The sequence below is a fragment of the Alligator mississippiensis genome, chromosome 2, assembly GCF_030867095.1.
Source record: "Alligator mississippiensis isolate rAllMis1 chromosome 2, rAllMis1, whole genome shotgun sequence".
Taxonomy (NCBI): Eukaryota; Metazoa; Chordata; order Crocodylia; family Alligatoridae; genus Alligator; species Alligator mississippiensis.
In genome coordinates this window covers 8443671-8464385 of record NC_081825.1, presented here as the reverse complement: position 1 = coordinate 8464385, position 20715 = coordinate 8443671, and the positions used below count along the sequence as shown (strand labels likewise).

General features: G+C 49.5%; 1 protein-coding gene across 1 annotated transcript in view; it reads left to right on the top strand.

Moving 5' to 3' along the window:
• The first annotated feature begins 288 nt into the window (after nucleotides 1–288).
• ADRA1D (adrenoceptor alpha 1D) overlaps nucleotides 289–20715 on the top strand; it is a 75645-nt gene continuing 55218 nt past the window's right edge. The window contains exon 1 of the mRNA XM_006265525.4: nucleotides 289–1625. Coding sequence (XP_006265587.3) covers nucleotides 665–1625 — 961 coding nt within the window. The 5' untranslated portion in view covers nucleotides 289–664. The remainder of the gene's footprint in view (nucleotides 1626–20715) is intronic.

The window sequence follows — 20715 nt, the reverse complement described above, 5'->3', positions numbered from 1 at the left end:
CAGGGACCGGGGCTGCCCCCCGCGCAGTGCATCCCTGGGGCAGGAGCATCCCCCATTCAGGGGGCTGAACATGCCTCCCCTTCTCCATGCAAGCAGCCCGCGGGGGCCGCCAAAGCCGGCCTTTTGCTGCCGCCCGGCGGCCGGCGCGGGCATGGCGGGGCGGTGCGCGGGGCCGCCGCTGCATCCCCCCGGCCGGCCGGGCGGGAGGGCGCGGGGCAGGGCAGGGCAGGGCAGGGCAGGGCAGGGCGAGCACCCCGGTGCCTTGCCGGCTCCCCCTCCCCTGCGCTCCCCGCCCGGCCCGCGGCTCGAGGAGGAGTTTGCGGAGCGGCCGCTCCAATCGCGGGCGCGGAGGCTGAGCCAGCTCCTCCCTCGCTCCCTCCCTGCCTCCCCGAGCGGCTCCTGCAAAGTTTGAGCACCTGGGAAGCCGGCGCTGCCCTGCAGCCCCCGGCTCGGGGTCCCCCCTGCTGCCTGCGGGGATGCGGGGGGCAGCAGGAGGGAGGTAGGGGCGGGACGGGGGCTGCGTGTCTCTGCGGCTGCAGCTGGACCCCCGGGGGCAGGTGAGCCGGGCTGGGACCCCCATGCGCGGGGTGGGGGGCTGCAGGCAGGGGGCAGCTGGGGGGAGGATGCCGGGCACTGCCCTCCATGGAGTCCGGTGCCGGCCACGATGACTTTCCCCGCCCCGCTTAATGCCAGCGCGCCCGAGGGCAACCAGACGGCGCCCAGCCCGGGCAACCGCAGCTGGGCGCCGGGGGACGAGGGTGCCGCGGATGGCAATGGCACGTCGCTGAGCCCGGGGCTGGACCTGCAGGCGGTGGGGCTGGGGGTCTTCCTGGCGCTCTTCATCCTCTCGGCCATCGTGGGCAATATCCTGGTCATCCTGTCGGTGGCTTGCAACCGGCACCTGCAGACGGTGACCAACTATTTCATCGTCAACTTGGCCATCGCCGACCTGCTGCTCAGCACCACGGTGCTGCCCTTCTCGGCCACCCTGGAGGTGCTGGGCTTCTGGGTCTTTGGTCGCATCTTCTGCAACATCTGGGCAGCGGTGGACGTGCTGTGCTGCTCGGCCTCCATCATGAGCCTCTGCATCATCTCGGTGGACCGCTATATCGGCGTCAAGTACTCGCTCAAGTACCCGGCCATCATGACCGAGAGGAAAGCGGTGGTCATCCTGGTGGTGGTGTGGCTCTCCTCCATGGTCATCTCCATCGGGCCGCTGCTGGGTTGGAAGGAGCCCCCGCCGCCGGACGAGAGCATCTGTAGCATCACAGAGGAGCCGGGGTATGCCCTCTTCTCCTCTCTCTTCTCCTTCTACCTGCCCCTGGCCGTCATCCTGGTGATGTACTTCAGGATCTACGTGGTGGCCCGGCGGACCACCAAGAGCCTGGAGGCGGGGGTCAAGAAGGAGCGGAGCAAGTCCATGGAGGTGGTGCTGAGGATCCATTGCCGGAGCGTGCTGGAGGATTCCCTCTCCAGCGCCAGGAACAAGGGGCACAACCTCAGGAGCTCGCTCTCCGTGCGCCTGCTCAAGTTCTCCCGCGAGAAGAAGGCGGCCAAGACCCTGGCTATTGTGGTGGGAGTTTTCATCCTCTGCTGGTTCCCTTTCTTTTTCGTCCTGCCCTTCGGTAAGTGAATCCACCCCCCAACCCCCATGGCCCTGTGCCCGCTGTGTCTGATCCCCACCTGAGAGAAGTATCCTCCCCTTCCCACCCTTATTGAGGTCCTCCAGGGGCCAACTTTCCAGGCTCCCAAGGCAAGGTTGGGGGATAGGGCCCTTCTCTAATCTGGAGTTAAAATCAGTCAGCTCCAAACTTTGCAATATGTGGAAACAGCTCTGTCCTCAGAGTTGATGCAGGCTCCTGCCAGCCATTCTGGAGCCTTTCAATTATGCCCACCATGAAGGCACTACTTTCTATCACAAATTGACTTCATGGTGTAGAGAAGGAACACAAAAATGCTGCCCACTTGCTGCTACAGGCTTTCCGAACTGCCCAGAAAGAGCAGGAGGGTTTTGACAGGCACGCTGAAGTTCAGGCACAGGCAGGCACGTGCAGAGAATGAAACCTGATGTTTCATTTGCACCACGAGTGTCGAGGCATTTGTATTAGCTCCCTCTCCACTGTTTCCTTGTTGTGGGTTGTCTGAGTTTCTCATACCCCCGTGACAGGCTCCTGACGGGCAGCCCCTTGCAACCCTCAGGTAAGTTGTCAGAGCTGCCGATGGAAAAAGGGCCTGATCCAAAGCTGATGGAAGTTAATGGAAAGACTCTTGTTGGCTTTGATGGGCTACAGAGCAGGTATCACCTTTGCAAATGGAGAGGCCATCTTTTGAGTATGGCTGTAAAAGTGACAGGAGGATTTTTGGGCTAGCCCCCTGGCCTGGGCAACCCATGTGTTATATCATTATATGGGAAGCCTTGAGCAGGGAAGCCTCTTTCTGCCTTGACTCGTACCAGTGTGTGTGATGCTCCTTAATAAGGGAAATCCCTGTTCTGCCTTCACTCCCTGGAGACCCTGTGAAGCTGCCGGGTTTCAGGTGCTGTTGGCTCAGCCGTCCTCTGCTCAGTGCCTGGGTCCTAACACTCAATCTGCTTGAGGTTTGATCTGATGCATCGGGAGAGTTATTTAACTTCCCTGGGCTTCGGGGTGTCTGTGCGTAAAAGGCATGCAGTCCATGCCCACCTCCCAGAGAGGGGACCGATGCCGGGCATGCTCTGAGATGCTTTACAGGGCAGAGCTGCGTTAGGATAAGTATTGCCCCCTCCCCTTCCCCTTGGCAAATCTTCCCAGGTTTTATTCTGAGTGTTAAAATCTTGCTGCCAGTGTTTCTGTAACGCAGTGGGAGCCGCCTCTGTCCTGCTGGGAACCAGAGCTGCCGGCTCCACACTCAGCTTTTAGCACCTTGCTTAGATGGATTTTCCCCTTGGAGCAGCCCAAGCCGTCTGCAAAGTAAAGGCAGTTTGAGTTCCCCTGGCTGTCTTTCCTGCCTCCCCCCGCAAACAGAAGTACTGTAATAGGCCAGACTCTCAGTGGTTGTAAATCAGCATGGCTCAGCATAGTCCTTATGTGCGCCCCCCTTTTGCGAGCCATCCTTCTCCAACCACAGCCCACGCACACAACTCAGGAAAGGAAACCACTTTAGAGAAATCCTGTAGCCCAGGACATTTCAAAGCCATCTCATGCCCTCTGTTACTGCTGCAGGGATGCCCACAGGGTCAGGCAGTGGCCAAAATGCATCTTTTTGACGCTATCCGTGCTACTTTTTCCCCCCCCTCCATCCTGTTGTCATCTGACCCTACAGGGAGGTGCCAAGGGATCGGAGGCTCTGCCTGTCAGATCTAGGATACAGCATGTTGATTTAGAGTCAGATTTTTTTTTCCAGCAATGTTGTCATTGCCTCTTAGAGGGGCTGAAGCAGCCAGATTCACTCAGTGCGTCAGGGAAAGCCAGCACGGTCGGGGACAGCGTGACTCGGTCTGATCAGCAGTTCTGGAAGCCGTTTTGCCGTGATGATTTTTTACTCTCTTAAAGCTTTCGATCCACCATTGCCAGCAGCACTTTGCAAATCTAAATCGATGTGAAGGACTCGTGGTGGTCTGAGTTTGGGGCAGGGGAGAGGGAGGGCGGAGAACCAGGAGCCTTTGGGTTTGGGGGTTTAACCCTGCCAAAGACACTCAAGCCTGGTACAAATCCCTTCTCTGTTTGCCTCTCATGATAAGCCAAGAGTCAGGGCACTGTAAGAATTGAAGTTATCGCTTCAAAGAGCCCACCTCTCACCTTGAGCGTGTCCTGTGCTACTCAGAGCAGGAGAAGGGGAGCCAACTCTCGTGGTTGCCCCAGGGTGACTTTAGGCAAGTGCTTTACTCTGCAAATCCACTAGATACAATAGGATTTACCTTCCTTCTGCACAGTGTTACAAGGCTAAAGAGTTCGGAAAGAGGCTTGATCTAACCGCGCTGCGGGAATACAAAAGGAGCAGAGACACCAGTAGTAGAAGTGATCTCTGCCATCAGCTCTGTGTTCCTGATGGTGTCATGACCCCAACCCCATCTTCTTGACTAGTCAGGACAAGGTGGGTCAGACATCCCCCTGTTAAGCCCTACCCTGACTCATTTGCCTGGCATTAATGAAGCTAGGGATGTGGAGCTTTTCTTTCTGACGGTAGCATTGCCATCAGTAGAAATCATTGGGTAGTGGTCCCGGCCTCATTTCTTTTCAGGAGAAAATCTTTTGTTTTGCTGAGTTTGCGCCAGTTTGAGCTCTGGATGTAAATCAAGCCAGGCCCGTTGAAGTCACTGGAGCTATGCTGATTGACGCTAGATGAAGATCTGGCTTTTCTCCTTGGAGCACATTTCCTGATCACATTTGCTCTCCCCATTTTCATGCCCTTTGCCAGGTTCTGTATGAAAAGAACTTGGCTGCATGCTTCCCGGTGTCGCTTATGGTTCAAGAACCCCGCAGAAATCCAGTCGTACTTTTTAAGTGTCAAAAAAATCGCTGCCTCTGACGTCCCTGAACTGCAATTTGCAATTTCAAATGTGAGAACCGCTCAATAATGCTTAGCTACATAGGGGCGAGCTTCTGAAAAGATCTTTACACATATAGGCCTGGCTTGTCAGCTGATACAAATCAGTGGCGTTCCAGTGCAATTCCTATGTAGCTCCATAAATTCACCCCGCTCGAAGGCCTGGTCCACTCTCTGGGGCAAGCATCCTCAGTGGTTATTAACAGAGCAAGTCATTGATGTATTAATCAAACCACCCAAAAATTGCAAAATTCATTTCAGGTTAAATTGAAACAATATTTTTTTTCCACCTAAATAAAAACTTTAAACTCATTTTGAAACTGCTGACATGTTTTTTTCAACTTAAAAAACAATGTGTGTGTCATGGAGGAGGGAGGTCCTCCATGTAAAAGAACTTAGAAAAATAATTCAAAGCGAGCAATCAAAATGTTTCCGTTTGAAAATGCCAAATTAAATGTCTCCTTATTTTTTCCTCTTTTTTTTTTTTTTAACTGGTATAAGTTTAATAATAGTTTGGTGGATCTGACTAGGCATTTTTCAGTGAGAGACAGATTTTTTGCCTAGTGTTAGTTATCCAGGACTTGGGTAAAACATCAGGGTTTAGTTCTTGGTACTTGTGTGAGTTTGGACAAATTGTTTGATCTCTGTGAATCAGTTTGCACATCAGGAAGGCTAACAGTTGCCTGCTTTGTGGGTTTTGTGAAGGTTAGCTAATTAATATAGCCAAAGCACCATGAGAGAGGTGACTAACAAGACTGTATTTAAAAGCAGAAATATTGCTAGTGATTATTTTTTGGGTTGTTGAATAATCTGCAAATATAGTGCCAGTGCATTCAATCCGTTTTAAATCCAGATGTACTCCCTGCTACCTCTGTGCAATGCTATCTGCTGCGTAACTCTGCTCCTGCCTGGTTTTATGATGCATGTCCCCAAGCATGCAATACAATTGTCAAGAGCATCGGTGCAATTAATAAGAATATGTTTGCATGGCTAATGACTCTTTAAGAAGTTCTTTGTTTAACAAGGGATGAAATCCTAATTAGGAAAGATACCCCCTGAGGGGATGTATTCTTCCCTCTCTACACACGTGGAGCTTGTATTGACAGTCATGGGACATCTGCCTGCATACGCAGAGGGCAACACATGGACTCGGTGGGGCGCAGCGGTGGAGCGATGCCTGTTTATACCCTCCGAGCAGCTTGCATTGTATGCTTGCACCTTTCACACTGGCACAACTATTTTGGGTGAACTATTTCGGTCCGGCAATATTTTTAAGGGAATTATGGGCCCGGAAGGGGCAGATACAGCCTGGGATTTCTTTAAGGTACCTAAGTCCCTACTGGGAGTTAAACACATGCAGCTGCTATTGAAAGTCCACCTAGGTGCCAGTCTGCATTGGTAGGTTCCTAAATACCTTTAAAGATTCATCCCATAGACTTTATTTCTTTTCAGGTGCAGCCATATATGTAGATAGCACATTAGGCTCCCATTGCTTACCCTCATTAAAAGGAAGTGTTGCTAGCTGTCTTGTTCTGCAGCCCCAGTGAGAGGAAATTCCTAGCACATTGGTTTTCTAAAATCATGGTCCCAGGCTCACTTCCAGGGGAGAGGTTAGAAGTGAGACCTGATTGAGGCCACCTCGGATTCAGAGCAGAAATTTCTCAGTTTAGACCTACCTCCGTATTTGACAGTCGGTGGCTAGATTCGGACTCTCATTAGGTGCTTATGCAAGAGAATCGAATGGTGCAAGAGCCCCGTGTCCATACACATACCCTGGGTGCAGGTGTGTAGGAATGAGTGAGGTTCCTCACCTGCTTGCTCCAAGCCAAGACCAGGACGGCAGAAGTGCAGGGAAGATGCAGAGCCACGTCCTCTTTTTGTTGGCCAAGTGGGCTGATCCTGCAGGGATACTTTCTGGTGCTGCAATAAATGAATATCCCATGAGGAGCCGGGATATGACAAGTCAGGACTCAAAGGTGAGGGCCTGCCCATGTCTACACGCCAGACTTGTACCTGCAAAGCAGTGATGGCTCAGGGTAGCATGAAGGATCATCTCTGCCTGACAGCTGTGCCAGCTGGAGGCCTTCCTGTGACGACAGCTTCCAATGGCAAGATTGGACTTTGCCCAAACTAGTTTGTTGCACTCAGGGCTGTCCCAGTGAAGAGCTCCTAGACATGGCCTCTGCCTAAGTGTGCTTCCTGGTGCCGCTCTTGCAATAGTTGGGTTTGTACACTGCTCAGTGATCAGGACCAGGACTACAGCCCCCAATTTTAAATCATCCCACACCATCCTAGGGTTTTGGTCATTGCATTCTCTGACTTGTTTCTCAGTGAGTTAAACATGTGTTCAGATTGTTATCTGTCTTGACTCAAGCAGCTAGTCAAAAATCTGGGGTCTGGTGGGTTGTGCCCTACGTGCCTTTGAGGAGCTGGCCTGGGTCCATTAGCTCAGTCTGTGTGTTATTCAGAAATCACTCCGAGCCAAAGGGTCTGCTGCACAGGCTTCCTCCAGTGTCTGACTTCTGCCTGATCATCTTTGCCATTAGCAAGAGCTTTGCACGGTGCAACTCGTTCCGATGGCTGTTGCAAGAGTCTTGTAAACGCACCAATCTGCCTTCCCTGGCCTAACATAACAACCTTCACTATTCATGATGATCGTTAACATGACCCAGAATTGGAACCACACGTAAGCCCCGTAACCAGCAATATTCAGTTCTTCCCTGACACAACCTGTGGGTCTTCCCAGAGATATCGGTATAACTGTTGTCAGATGGCCAAAGTCCATTAGGCCTGGTTATTTCGTACCCTGAAGATTGGTTGTCTCATTCTGCTGTGGTTGTTGCCTGTCTCATATCTTCTCAGGAAAGGTGTCCTGCTCAGTACCTTTTAGCTCTTTCCATTCTGGAAATGAGAGAGGGGATCTCAGGTTTCTTCGCACAATGCAGGCCATCAGCTTGGTTCTCAAGAGAGCCTCTTAAAAGTACAGTTCCCCACACGTCAGAAATTCATGCTGGGTTATAACTTTGAGGAGGGCAAGGGTGATGGTTGCTAGATTGCAATATTTAGACTGTTATTTGCATGCTGGTTTCTAGCCATAACTGTGTCCAGAGTAGTTTGACCTATCGTAAAAACAGCCATTGATTCTCATGGCATTTCTGGCTAAGAGCGGAAGAGGAAATGCCTAGGATCCCAGGAGAAACTCTGTTCTCATCAGTCTTCCAGTTCTTTATTGCAGAATCAGGAGGCTCATACGGTATGGCTCAGCTTCAGGCCATTGGAGCCTTCCCTACTCCCTGTTTCCCCACCAAAACCTTTTGACCTTCTTGGGGCTCTTCCAACAATAATGCTCTGCTCCGGTGGTTTGCCACTGCTCCACCATTCCCCTGGGCTTTGGGAGGAATAAGGAGCGCTGTGAGGTCTAAAAGAGGTCCACATCTAAAATCATAGCACTGAACATACCTTCTCATGGTACAAAAGCTAATTTCCAATGGACCTATCAGTCCCACAACCAAATCCTCATGCACTTTTGGGTGTTTGAAATCCAGATCTGCTTTCCCCTTCTCTCCTTCAGTTGTCTTGCATTCTCCTAGTCTTCAGCTTAGGAGCTGGCCTTGGATGGATATCTTAAATAACCTCTGTTTTTAAGACTCCCATTCCTTTGAGTGATGCTTTCAAGTCTTGACATAGGAAATCGTCCACCTTGTTCCATGTCTGCTGCTCTGCCTAGCCATCTTGGCGCTTACTGCCTTGAGCGGGGAGGCTGGACCTGATGATCTGCAAGGTCCCTTCCAGCCCCTGACAATGTATGAAAATCTGTGAATCTACTCTTGGGAGAAGAAAGAGCTCCACATATCCCTGCTTAGTTTAAAATAGTCTGGGATATTTTTTTTTTTAACAGAAAAATGGGCCAGAAGTAAATAAAAGACCAAAGGCTGGTTGTATATGTAATTATAGCTACTCAATAGCATTTGTAAATGTTGTTTTCCGTTTCCTTTTGCAGTAAATGAAGAGGAAAATTGGATGTAAAGGAACTGAGTGGTATCTGTCTATTAATTTGAGAGCCCCTTGCAGTCTTTCCTGATTTCTACTGTAGAAGCCAAGAAAGCCTTGCAGAGCAAGAGAGCAGATATATGTCATTTGGTTGTGTATGTTCAGGTATAGTCAAGGTGAATGACTTTTGGGCCCCAAAAGCCGGGACATAGCCCCTGATCCTGATGCTACTTAGGTCTCAGTCCTTCAGGACCAGAAGTAATTGTAAGTGGAAACGGAAGGAGGGTGATGAAGCCTTGATGTAGTGTTGCAGGCAGGGTGATTAGTTTTGCTGAGTGACAGAGTTGATTAGCCTTGGCACAGTGTCACACAAGTAGGGCTTTGCTGTGTTACTAATTAGCTCTCAGCATGACACAGCCTGGCGTTGTGGGAATGCTCAAAAGGAGGGGGGCAGAGAGGGCAATTCTTTATAAACTCTCCCGTCAGGTACGCTTGCAACAAAGTCCCCAAATTCAGACTTGCCCAGAAACTTTGGGATAGCTGATCGCATTGTGCACAGTGAGTAGAAATGATGAACTGGAATCCAGTTGTGTCCCGATGTTGTCCTCTTACTCTTCCAGCCATATAGAGAGCAGGTTTCATGTGATATGACTCCCTGTTCTGTGCCCAAGATGGAGATTTAGGCACTCAGGTTTAGAGATTTAGGCATCCAGGTTTGTAAAGCAGATTGGCCATGTTTGCCCAAAGTCACACAGGGATGCAGCAGCAGAGCTGGAAACAGAAGTCCCATGTGAAACCAAGTGAAATTGGATCGTGTTAAATAAAATGATTCTGAGTATATTGTAGATTCCACTCTGGATTCAAAATAGTAAAGTTATTTTTTGAGGGGGTGGGTTAACAGATAAAGGTAAGGATTTTACAACGGATAGAGTTCTTGGGAGTTATAGCAATTGAATTCATGACTGTGCTGCTGTCTGCACAGCTGTGTAATGCTTTTTGATAAGTCATGTCTTTGTTTCAGAAGAGTTAGTAATACCAGGCATCAAAATCTGTCTGGTTCCCAATTAGAAAATGAAAGACAGGGGGCTGGACCTGAGAATCAGCTGTGTTGCAGGCACCAGGGACCCCAAATCAGTCTCATTGCCTAATGATCTGAGCACTGGACTGGCAGCCGGACATGCTTGGTCTGGTTCTGACGCAGTCTCCCTCTGTGGTCTTTGGCAACTTTGAGGGTGCTTTGAGGATGCATTAATTAGTGTTCGTGACGTGCTTGGAAAACCAGGGCAGTTGCTGTTATTATTGGGCCAAATTCTCTGCTGATATCTAGAGAATGGAAGAGCTCCAATTTCCAGCCACCAAAAAATTTGCCCAGGGTAGTTAGTCTGATATTATTTAAGAGCTGTTTCTTGCTTTCTCGTTTCTGTTGAGAGCCAGAGCATGACCTCTTTGGTCCTGATATTTCACCCCAGATATATTTCATTTCTTCTAAGGGGAAAGTTCTTGATTAATTCAGACTGAAGTGCATGGTATCAATATTAAATGTTTTGTTTAAGTAATAAGGTCCCACAGCCTTCTTATGGCCCAGAGTACTTAAGTAGCCTGTTCCTCTTCATTAATTCAAATATGGGTAAATATTTGCTGATTAAATCTGATAACCTTGTTAATGAGACATAATTGACGCTTGATATGCAGCCACGAGTGGGTGGGGCTGCAGGTTTGAATGCTCTTGTAGCACATCTCCTTAATCTTCTATTACCAGCTTGTTTCTAACTGATCCTGCCAGAACAAATACAATTACCTAAAGTTACTAACGAGCGTGTCATTAGAGCAAGCAATGTTCTAAAGGCATCCTATCTGCAAAGCAATGCTGCCTAAAAAACTTTAATTACAGAGTCGCTCAAGATAGTGAATACATTACATTGTGTACGCTCGATGCATTTAAGGAACTGGATTAATCTGCTCTGAAAAACCACTTCAAATTATATCCAGTTTGATGAATCAAGACTTTTATTTCAGATGGTTATCGAGCCCTGTTCTGGAGGGTGGAGCTGGCATCACTATTTATTTAGGCTGCCCAAATAAGACCCCTTTTTTATTTATTGTATATACCAACCTTATCTACTTGAACTGAAATTTCCAATGCCAGGTGTCTATCAAAGGGTGTTTTGGAGTGGGGGTGTTGGGGGGCTGGGAGGGACACATTTAAGCCAAAATGCCTCGGGTACTTCTGAGAATTAGTCTAGACTAGTGGAAAAGATGTTTTTGTCCACATTACAAAATTCTGGCTGCCTTTTCTATGGAAAACACCGGGTAGCCCGGTTGTTGGAGCAGAAACCTGGAATTTTGCATGGAGTGGCCTTCAGGTCGGGGAAGTGAGTTTTGCCGTCGCTGTAAAAATCTCCTTAAATTTAGCCAGGTTCCAAGCCATGGAAACGTGACCGTTCACACGTGCTCGATGTGGACTTCTTAGTTTAACAGCTAAAGCCTTGGAAGATGCTCTCCAAACTGGGCCCAGTGTTGAGCATAGGGCAAGCTGTCTTAGCCTAAGAAGTAGGAAGGAGGAAGCTGCGTGGTTCAAAGGTGGAGGGGTCAGGAAAGAGATGTTTTGTGGGGTAAGAAGGAAGATGGGGGCTGGTTAGGTGAGAAGACTTGGACTGGGACCCCGTGGGACACCTGTGATGGTAAGAAACAGATCAGATGTGGTGCCAGGGTAGGGGGGCCAAATGGGACTGGCAAGGCCAAGAGAAGGGGGGCAAAGACCTGGTGTGGACACAATGAAATAGGACAAGGAGCCTAAGGTGGGAGACTGGGACTAGGGACTAGTTGGGACTTAGAAACATGAGCAGGGCACAGCTGGGCGCTATGAAGGAAGTGGCTAGGCAGAATGGACAAGGAGCCAGAATGAGACTGGCTGGACAAAAAGACAGGGGTGAGCTGTGAAACGGGGAAGAAACTGGGTTGAGTATGTGCCCAGAACAGGCCCGATGCAGTATGCAGTGGGGGCGTCTACGTGAGGCACTCATTGCTACTGCACAGTAACGTCGGGGCAGGGAAACCGTTTGCTTAGGCAAGTACTAAGTGGTTGGACAGTAAGTCTGCCACACATGTAGACGTGGCCCGTTAGGCATGTAAAATAAAATAGGATTCTGCCCTGGGTGTTTCATGTATCTGGGCAGCTGGCTTGAAACCCTGGCACTTGAAATGCAAAAGTTTGAGGAATCCCAGCTGCCGGGGGCTGGGCTATGAACAGATGAGCTGCTCCTAATGATAGGCACCCTGAAAACTGGGTCCCAGACATCTCACCCAAAATGAAGGGATACTTTTGATTTTAATTACTCTGAATCTTGGTTCCCCACCTGGACAGAATACCTTAACATAGCTTTACCTCCCAGGGGCATTGTGGAAATAAACTGATTAATGGATGTGAAGCACTCAGCTACTCCCGTGCTGAGCACCATAGGAAAACCCATGTGCAGATCAATAGTTCTGTCTTGAGAAAAGGGTAGGAATGGTGTATGCTAAGTAAGGCCTGGGGGCTACACATTGAACCGCAGGGAGAAAAAATAGCTACTGAATAGCTACTCGTGAATAGCGTAGCATCCATTCAGGACATTTTGTGCACAGACCATGGCAGGAGTCTTGCTAAGGTAATAGATTGTGTCATGAAGGACCATATAGTGCATTAATATAAGTGAGTAAAATTAAAGATGCATATCTGACATTTCCTGTCTTTCGAGCACTTGTCTTTGCAACCTTGGTAATGTTCTTTCAGCACAGCTCGTGTGTGCACTTGACTATAGCTTGTCATCAAAGCTTCTTATCACAATTACGGCTCTGCCATGTATTAGATGCATGCCATCCGCACAACCTGGGCCCTGGTATTTCAGTTAAATGAGCCAAGTCGTATCCTACATGTGATGACAAGAGAGAAGCAGCAGAGGAAAAGATGCTGAAGTTTGTGAATTTTTTTTATCAGAAAGGGGTGTTTGTTTGTTTGGGGCTCGACCCACAGCGGGGGTGAACTGTTGTAGCTGTATCAAAGTCAAAGGAGCCCAGAATTTTTAGATGCATATAACATACTAATTATACATTTGCTAGAAGCCGGCTCCAAATGCAGTTGCCTTCAGGGGAATGGTTGGGGTTTTTTTTTTTGGTTGACGTCTGTGGCACTCAGATCAGTGCCTAAGGGTATTTTCATTGTTGGAAAATCATTATGACAAGTTTATAGAATGTCATCCCTACATTGCAAATAATAGGGTCAGGATTACAGCTGGCTGAAGTACTGGATGTTTTTTTTTCCTTTTGGTAGAAATTTAAACAGTAAAATATTGTCCAAACCCCACTGTATTTTTCTTTAGAAGTACTGCTGCATAGATAGCATCATGGGAGATTTGGTTTGGGTGTCTCCTGCCCCTATGCTTCTCTAGAGGCCAGGACTCCCTGGGGTTGGACAGCAGCTCCTCCTGGTGCCACAGTCTCCTTTCTTGGGGAGAGGAGGTGGTGCTTCATAGGAGGCGATGAGAAAACCCAGGAGAAAAACCCACTGAAGCAAAGACAGCAAAACCTTGTCTTTGCTTCAATGGGACCATTCAAGTGCTGAAAGTCCATCGCGTGCTTAAGTTCTTTGCTGAACCAGAGCCTAATGGAGCAGGTAGGGCTAAGCGTCATTTCTAGAGCTGAAAAAATCAAGCTGGGCTCTCCCCACCTGGCATCTTCTGCCCTCACAGCTGTGAGTGCAAAATGGGCAAAATATTCTCCTTAATGTCTCATTGGGTGGTGCTTTGCAATCACTTTGCCTATGAGTAAATCAACCCATGAGGTTCAAAGGCAGTGGAAGACAGGGCCACCTTGTTTTAGTGCGTCTGAAGGTTACAGTATTAATCTTGCATGCATTGGGTGATTTAATTAGCTCATATTGCAGACCAGTTGACAGCGTTAGACCAGAAGAAGCAGAGTGAGGTCCCTTGGCTTGGAGATCCTTGGGAAGGGCATGGGCCAGAGTGCTATCCATGTGCTGATGGTACTCGGGTGTCGTGCCCAAATGATACTGGTAGTTTCCTTGCCTTGTACTCTGGAAAGACAGAAACAATGTCGCTGAGCAAGGATCATCTACACCAGATGTCTCTTTCCTTGAATCTCCTCAGATGGAGCCGACACAAGTGGAAACAAGGTGAGATCACTAAAGATAAATATACCTCCTCTGCTCGTGCTTGTAGGGAGGCAGTTAGACGGGCCAAAGCTACCATGGAGCTGAGGATGGCAACCCAAGTAAAAGACAACAAGAAATTGTTTTTTAGATATATAGGGAGTAAAAGGAAGGCCCAGGGAGGAATAGGACCCCTGCTAAATGGGCAGAAACAATTGGTGACAGATAGGGGGGACAAGGCTGAACTCCTCAATGAGTTCTTTGCCTCCGTGTTCCTAAGTGAGGGGCACGACAAGTCTCTCACTGGGGTTGTAGAGAGGCAGCAGCAAGGTGCCAGACTGCCATGCGTAGATCCTGAGGTGGTGCAGAGTCACTTGGAAGAACTGGATGCCTTTAAGTCGGCAGGCCCGGATGAGCTCCATCCGAGGGTGCTGAAGGCACTGGCCGACATCAGTGCAGAGCCACTGGCGGGAATATTTGAACGCTCGTGGCGCACGGGCCAAGTCCCGGAGGACTGGAAAAGGGCTAACGTGGTCCCCATTTTCAAAAAGGGGAGGAAGGAGGACCCGGGCAACTATAGGCCAGTCAGTCTCACCTCCATCCTTGGCAAAGTCTTTGAAAAAATTATCAAGGCTCACATTTGTGAGAGCCCGGCAGGGCAAATTATGCTGAGGGGAAACCAGCACGGGTTCGTGGCAGGCAGATCGTGCCTGACCAACCTAGTCTCTTTCTATGACCAGGTTATGAAACGCCTGGGCACAGGAGGAGGGGTGGATGTCGTATACTTAGACTTCAGGAAGGCCTTCGATACGGTATCCCACCCCATACTGGTGAACAAGTTAAGAGGCTGTGATGTGGATGACTGCACAGTCCGGTGGGTGGCGAATTGGCTAGAGGGTCGCACCCAAAGAGTCGTGGTGGATGGGTCGGTCTCGACCTGGAAGGGTGTGGGCAGTGGGGTCCCGCAGGGCTCGGTCCTTGGACCGATACTCTTCAATGTCTTCATCAGTGACTTGGACGAGGGAGTGAAGTGTACTCTGACCAAGTTTGCAGATCACACAAAGCTATGGGGAGAAGTGGACGCGCCGGAGGGCAGGGAACAGCTGCAGGCAGACCTGGATAGGTTGGACAAGTGGGCAGAAAACAACAGGATGCAGTTCAACAAGGAGAAATGCAAAGTGCTGCACCTAGGGAGGAAAAATGTCCAGCACACCTACAGCCTAGGGAATGACCTGCTGGGTGGCACAGAGGTGGAAAGGGATCTTGGAGTCCTAGTGGACTCCAAGATGAACATGAGCCGGCAGTGTGACGAAAGCCATCAGAAAAGCCAATGGCACTTTATCGTGCATCAGCAGATGCATGACAAATAGGTCCAGGGAGGTGATACTTCCCCTCTATCGGGCGCTGGTCAGACCACAGTTGGAGTACTGCGTGCAATTCTGGGCGCCACACTTCAAGAGGGATGCGGATAACCTGGGGAGGGTCCAGAGAAGGGCAACTCGTATGGTCAAGGGCCTGCAGACCAAGCCCTACGAGGAGAGACTAGAGAAACTGGACCTTTTCAGCCTCCGCAAGAGAAGGTTGAGAGGCGACCTTGTGGCTGCCTATACGTTCATCACGGGGGCACAGAAGGGAATTGGTGAGTATTTATTCACCAAGGCGCCCCCGGGGGTTACAAGAAACAATGGCCACAAGCTAGCAGAGAGCAGATTTAGATTGGACATTAGGAAGAACTTCTTCACAGTTCGAGTGGCCAAGGTCTGGAACGGGCTCCCAAGGGAGGTGGTGCTCTCCCCTACCCTGGGGGTCTTCAAGAGGAGGTTAGACGAGTATCTAGCTGGGGTCATCTAGACCCAGCACTCTTTCCTGCCTATGCAGGGGGTCGGACTCGATGATCTATTGAGGTCCCTTCCGACCCTAACATCTATGAATCTATGACACCTTAAATCAACTTAAAAATTGGGGTGGTGTTTTTGATCACCAGAGAAAACAACCTTGTAGGTGTTGTTTGGAAGTATGATTCTCAGCTATGAAGTTTGGGTAGTTGATCTAGTGATGGGCTGGGCATGGCACGCATGCTTGGGTGACCTCATTATTGCAGTTCCTATTTTTGATGGATTTTTGCTGGATGCACTGCCTCATTCAGATTGCAGCCGGGCAGGTGCTCATGGGTTGAAGCTATCCTGATCACGTTCGGCCTGCTTTAGCCAGCCTGCCATTTGGTGCGGACTCGGGTTAGATTAGTTGTTGTGGTATATGAGCCGCTGAATGGCACTGGCTCTTGTTCCATTCAAGACATCCATCTTGCTTTTCCTTGCGAGGCGGTTTTGCAAGAGCATTGTCCAGCATCTAGGACTTCTTGGTGTGAAATCAAGACCCCCCCCCCCCCCAAATAATTTCATTTCAACTCTGCACTTTAAAACAAAAATGCCAACTTATTTTTCAGAGGTGTTTCTTCCGCTCTGACGACAGCCACTGCTGCTAGGGTTTTTTCACTGGTTTTGTTTACCCATCTGTTTGTAATTTTGTTGAAGCTGGGGTGTTTTTAAGTTAATGAGATATTGCTTTATGATTGTTGTTCAGCATCCCAGCTGCTTAATTATTATTATAATTATTGTTGTTGGCTGGCTGTATAAAAACGCCTTGAGAAACGTTACATTTTCAGATTATTTTTTAAACTGTACTTATTTAGCACCTTCCTTGCAAAGATCTCAATGCCCTTCATGGAGGTCGTTGGATTTAGGGTCGTGTTTGGGGCTGCAGGACCATTAAGTTCCCAGTGGGCACAGAACTATGGTATCATTTAAATGTCTTAGAAAGAGATTGGGAGCCAAGACTGGTGAAGCTCCACTATTGTCATCACAGCAATATAATTCAGATGTTTTTGCCCCAAAAACTAGGTCTGTTTTGTGTGGGATGAAGGAGAGTGTTTCCTAGTCTTCAGAGGGGCTATGAGTCAAAGTATTTGGGATAAAGGAAGGACCCACACCCCCGTCCATTGTCCCATACGGCATTGTTACATTCAGGTGGCAGGCAAGGAAACGGAGGCAAAGTCAGATTATTAAATGACTTCCTAGAGACCTGTCATTGCCATACAGATCTGCTAACCCGCTTTCTCAGACCGTGACCGCAAACAAGCGTGTTTCCTTGCCGGGTAAAAATTGCTGTGCATGTCTTACTGTCCCATACTTGATCAGCGTGATTAGTCCAGTGGATTTATTGGAGCGGCTGGCAGATACGGCTCTTTAGCTAGTCCTAATGGATGCCTTTTTTTGTTGAGAGGGCCCTACACTAATACATTTGGTATGAAGCCAGGAAACTGTTGGCTGTCATGGCAAAATCGCACTGCCAACCAGCAAGAGAGAGGTCATGCTTATGCCCATGATGTCCTCCATGTGCTGCATTTCATAGCTGTGGTGTTAGGGGATGGAAATGCTACTTTTCCGACCATGAGAAAAGTCCTGTCCATTTTTATCATGTTTTAGAGGGAGATTTTGAAAGGCGTGAAAGGGAAGTTTGGGCTGCGCTCCTATTGCCCTTGAAAATCAGCTCTCTGAATCAGGGGTCCTCAACCTCATTAGACTGAAGGGCCGCCGCGTTAGACTTAAGGTACCCCTCGGAAAGCGCCAGCTCTTGGCGTCCACTCATTTCTTGACGACAGAAAAATAACAGAGTGATTCTTCTGCTGCAAAGAGGTCAGCCACCGGGTGATGCCAGACGTGCCTTCCCACCTCTCCCTGGCTCTGTCCCTCAAGTGTAAATGCAGACTGCTTTGGTCAAACCCTGTGGGGCCACAGGATGAAATCTCAGCCCCAGTCCCATCCATGGGCATTTGACCATTGATGTTGGGACGTCACTCATGGACTGCAAGGCCTGAAGCACTGGCCTGTAGTCTCCTCCATGAAAAAAAGCCGCTGGGTATAGGTGCTGCAGCCACACAAAGGTTGCCAGTGCTTCAGCAAAGCTATCATTAAATTCAGCAGGGTGGTAGTAATCTGAGTTAACTTGAAGGATGCCAAGTCCCCCGGAGGAAATGAAGTAGCCTCCTACGACCAGCCTAAGCACATGCCAAGGTAGAGAGCACACGAAGGCACCAAGCACATGCCCTACCTCGCCTCTTTTGAGGGGCTGTGTGTGTGCAATGGGAGTGGTTCAAGGTAGGACCGCCAGGCCTGGCAAGGAGGCAAGGCAGATTGGTTTTAGTGACTGGCCTCCTTCCAGGGTTGTGAAAATAAGTGCATGGAGGATTTTGAGGTGCTCAGATGCTCTGGGGAACGGAGGAGATGTTTATGCCACCGGTGGATGCAATATCTGGGTGGTTGCAAGCCCCTCAGTTCACAGTGAGCGAAGGGCGAACTGCTCGGCTGTTTGCTCTGCCTCTCCCTTCAAAGGGCACCACTTCTCCACTGGGCTGGAAGCCCATCCCACGCCGCTGATCCGAGAAGCAGCGCCCCGTAAATCAAAACCAGCTGCAAACAGCTCTGAATAACCCTCATGGTTGCAGAGCCTGCAGAGGATCCAGCTCCTACTGTCTGGATCCTTTTCCCCAGCCCCTGCTTGGCCTTGACCGTCCCATAGGTGTAGGAAACCGAAAGCAGAGGTATGGCTCTCTTCAATGTGTTTCTGTTGCAGGGGTGTAGGTTGCAGCCGTGTTGGTCTAAGGACATAGGCAGACAAGGTTCTTTGGGCAAATCTGAGATCTTTTATTAGACCAACTTAAATAGTTGGACATTTTTTCCCTCCAGCTATTTAAGTTGGTCTAATAAAAGATATCAGATTCGCTCCAAAAACCTTGTCTTTCTGTTTCTGGGGCACCAACAGCTTTTGCAGGCAATATCTGCTTTGGTGTAAAAGAAGAGGAGACCCAGCCATAGCAGACCCAAGGGTTTGCGTGAGAAACCAAAGCAAACTTTGCTCCGAGTGGCACTGTGCAGTGCATCTGGGATTAATAGGTATGAACCCCTGAAAACACATATTGACTTCCATCTAGGAGATAGGATTAGGGAATCGGAGGCTCTGGGTGTTTTGCTCCGTGCTGGCCGTGGCACCTTCCCCATGGCGATAAGGCCATAGGGATGGAGGGCCAGAGTGGCACGAGGGACCTGCATCCTCCCGGGCCAAGAAGCAGCCCAAGAAGTGCATGGAGCTGGCTGGCGGAGTGTGAGGCCAACACACCAGCTCAATGCCAGCTGCTTCCCCCAGGTGATTTCCAGGGGACCAGTCCGAATCTCACTGCCGTCTGGAGGAGCATGTTTTGACTTCAGCGGATTTTGGATCAGCTTGATGAAGACAGTACAAATCCCTGCCCTCCCCCAGGACACGCACCCCCTCCCTTGCATGGGTGACTCGGGCCTGGAGCGGTTACGTGACTTGCCCAAGTCCCAGAATAACTCACGTGCAGAGCTGGGATTTCAGCCTGGGGGTCCCGGCACCATATTCCTAGACTGCCTAGTAGGCCTTACTGCCGAACGGGTGCTGAGAGAAACCTGATTGGGTTAGACACAATGTTAAAGGCACAAAAAGAGATGTTCCCAGCAATGAGGAGAGCTGTCAACTGCTTGACCTGAAATGCTGAACCTGGGACCTGATTCGAGCAGGTACGACCAGAGGTCCCACGATCAAACCCAGGCAGAAAGCTGCGGTTGCCAGGCTCTGAAAAGGATCCTCATGTTTCTGAGGTTTAATGAATTCGGAGCTCCGGTTAACAATATGCGCTGGGAAAGTTGTCCGAACTCTGCTATTTCTGGTCTCGGGGTCCTTTCTGTAGGAATTATCGTGAAGGCTGCGAGCATGTGTTGTGAAGTCAGGCTGGCGCGAAGCCACGGGCTTGTCTGCCTCCTTCAATAATGAGGCCGGGCTTGAGATTTTTTTGGATACTAACCCCGATCCTTTAAGCCACAATCGCTGCCTTCGGCTTGCCTGGCCCTGAGAGGGGTAGGCAGAAGCAGCAGGATGAGACTCGTTGGGAAAGAGATCAAAACGCCTTCAGCCCTGGTTCCTGTCTGCCGTGGCTTTGTCTGTGAAAGCAAGAAGGTTTGAAAGTGAGTCGCAGTGTCGCCTTGCACAATGCCCGGCGTGTCTTCAGCGCCTGGTCCCGTGCTCCCTTGCATCCTTTCAGGGGGGTGGATCTATCTGTGGAGCTAAATGCAACCCGGGTGCCGAGGAGCCATCGTCATGGATTGGGACCTCACTGTGCTAGGTGCTGTACAGACACTGAATAAAGAGGCAATTCCTGCTCTAAAGAGTTTGCATGCTACGACAAGAGACAGATACAGGCAGGAGGTTGAGGAGTCCCAGGGAGCGCCATTAGTCAGTGGGACAGACAGTGATCTCTGCACATCAGCAGCTTAGCTGTTGTCGTGTTTTTTGCCAGCATGATGGCGAAGGGCCGTTTTAAAAAAAATTACGCAGAAGCTTTATGTTTATGGAGAGCTCCTTCCATGCAAGGCCATAGTCATGAATGTACTTTACCTCACAATGCCCCTGCATGGAAGGCAACTGTAAGTGTGCCCATTTTACAGATGAGGAACTGAGGCCCAGATCTTTGCAAAGAAGAATTTGCTGCAAAGCAGCAAGGAAGAATTTGTCCAACTATTGGAGTTGGTCTAAATAAAGCCATCAGCTTTCCCCAAAGAACTGTGCCTGCCTTAAAGTCAAGACGCGTTCCCCAAAGCATCTGAGCACCTCAAAATGCATATAGGCACCAAACTCCCACTGAAATGAATGGGAGTCAAGCACAGTAGTAACATATTAGGAAGAGAGGGCACACAAGCAAGCAGAGGTAAAAGTGGGAAGTCAGACATGGATTTCCTTAATCTAGGACTGGTTCTCCAGCCTTTCTCCCTGGTGCCCAGAGCTCCTGCAACCCCTATTGGACTGGATCGGAGGAAAAATATATAAAATACTTTTTTAATACTGCTGTGATACTGAAACCCAGTCAAGGTCCCGTCTGACAAGATGCTCTTCACACACACGGCGTGTAGCAGCCCTACCCCATGGGGATCTCGAGCAAAAGTGCGAACCCTACACGTGAGAATGGGTTTAAAATCAAGTAC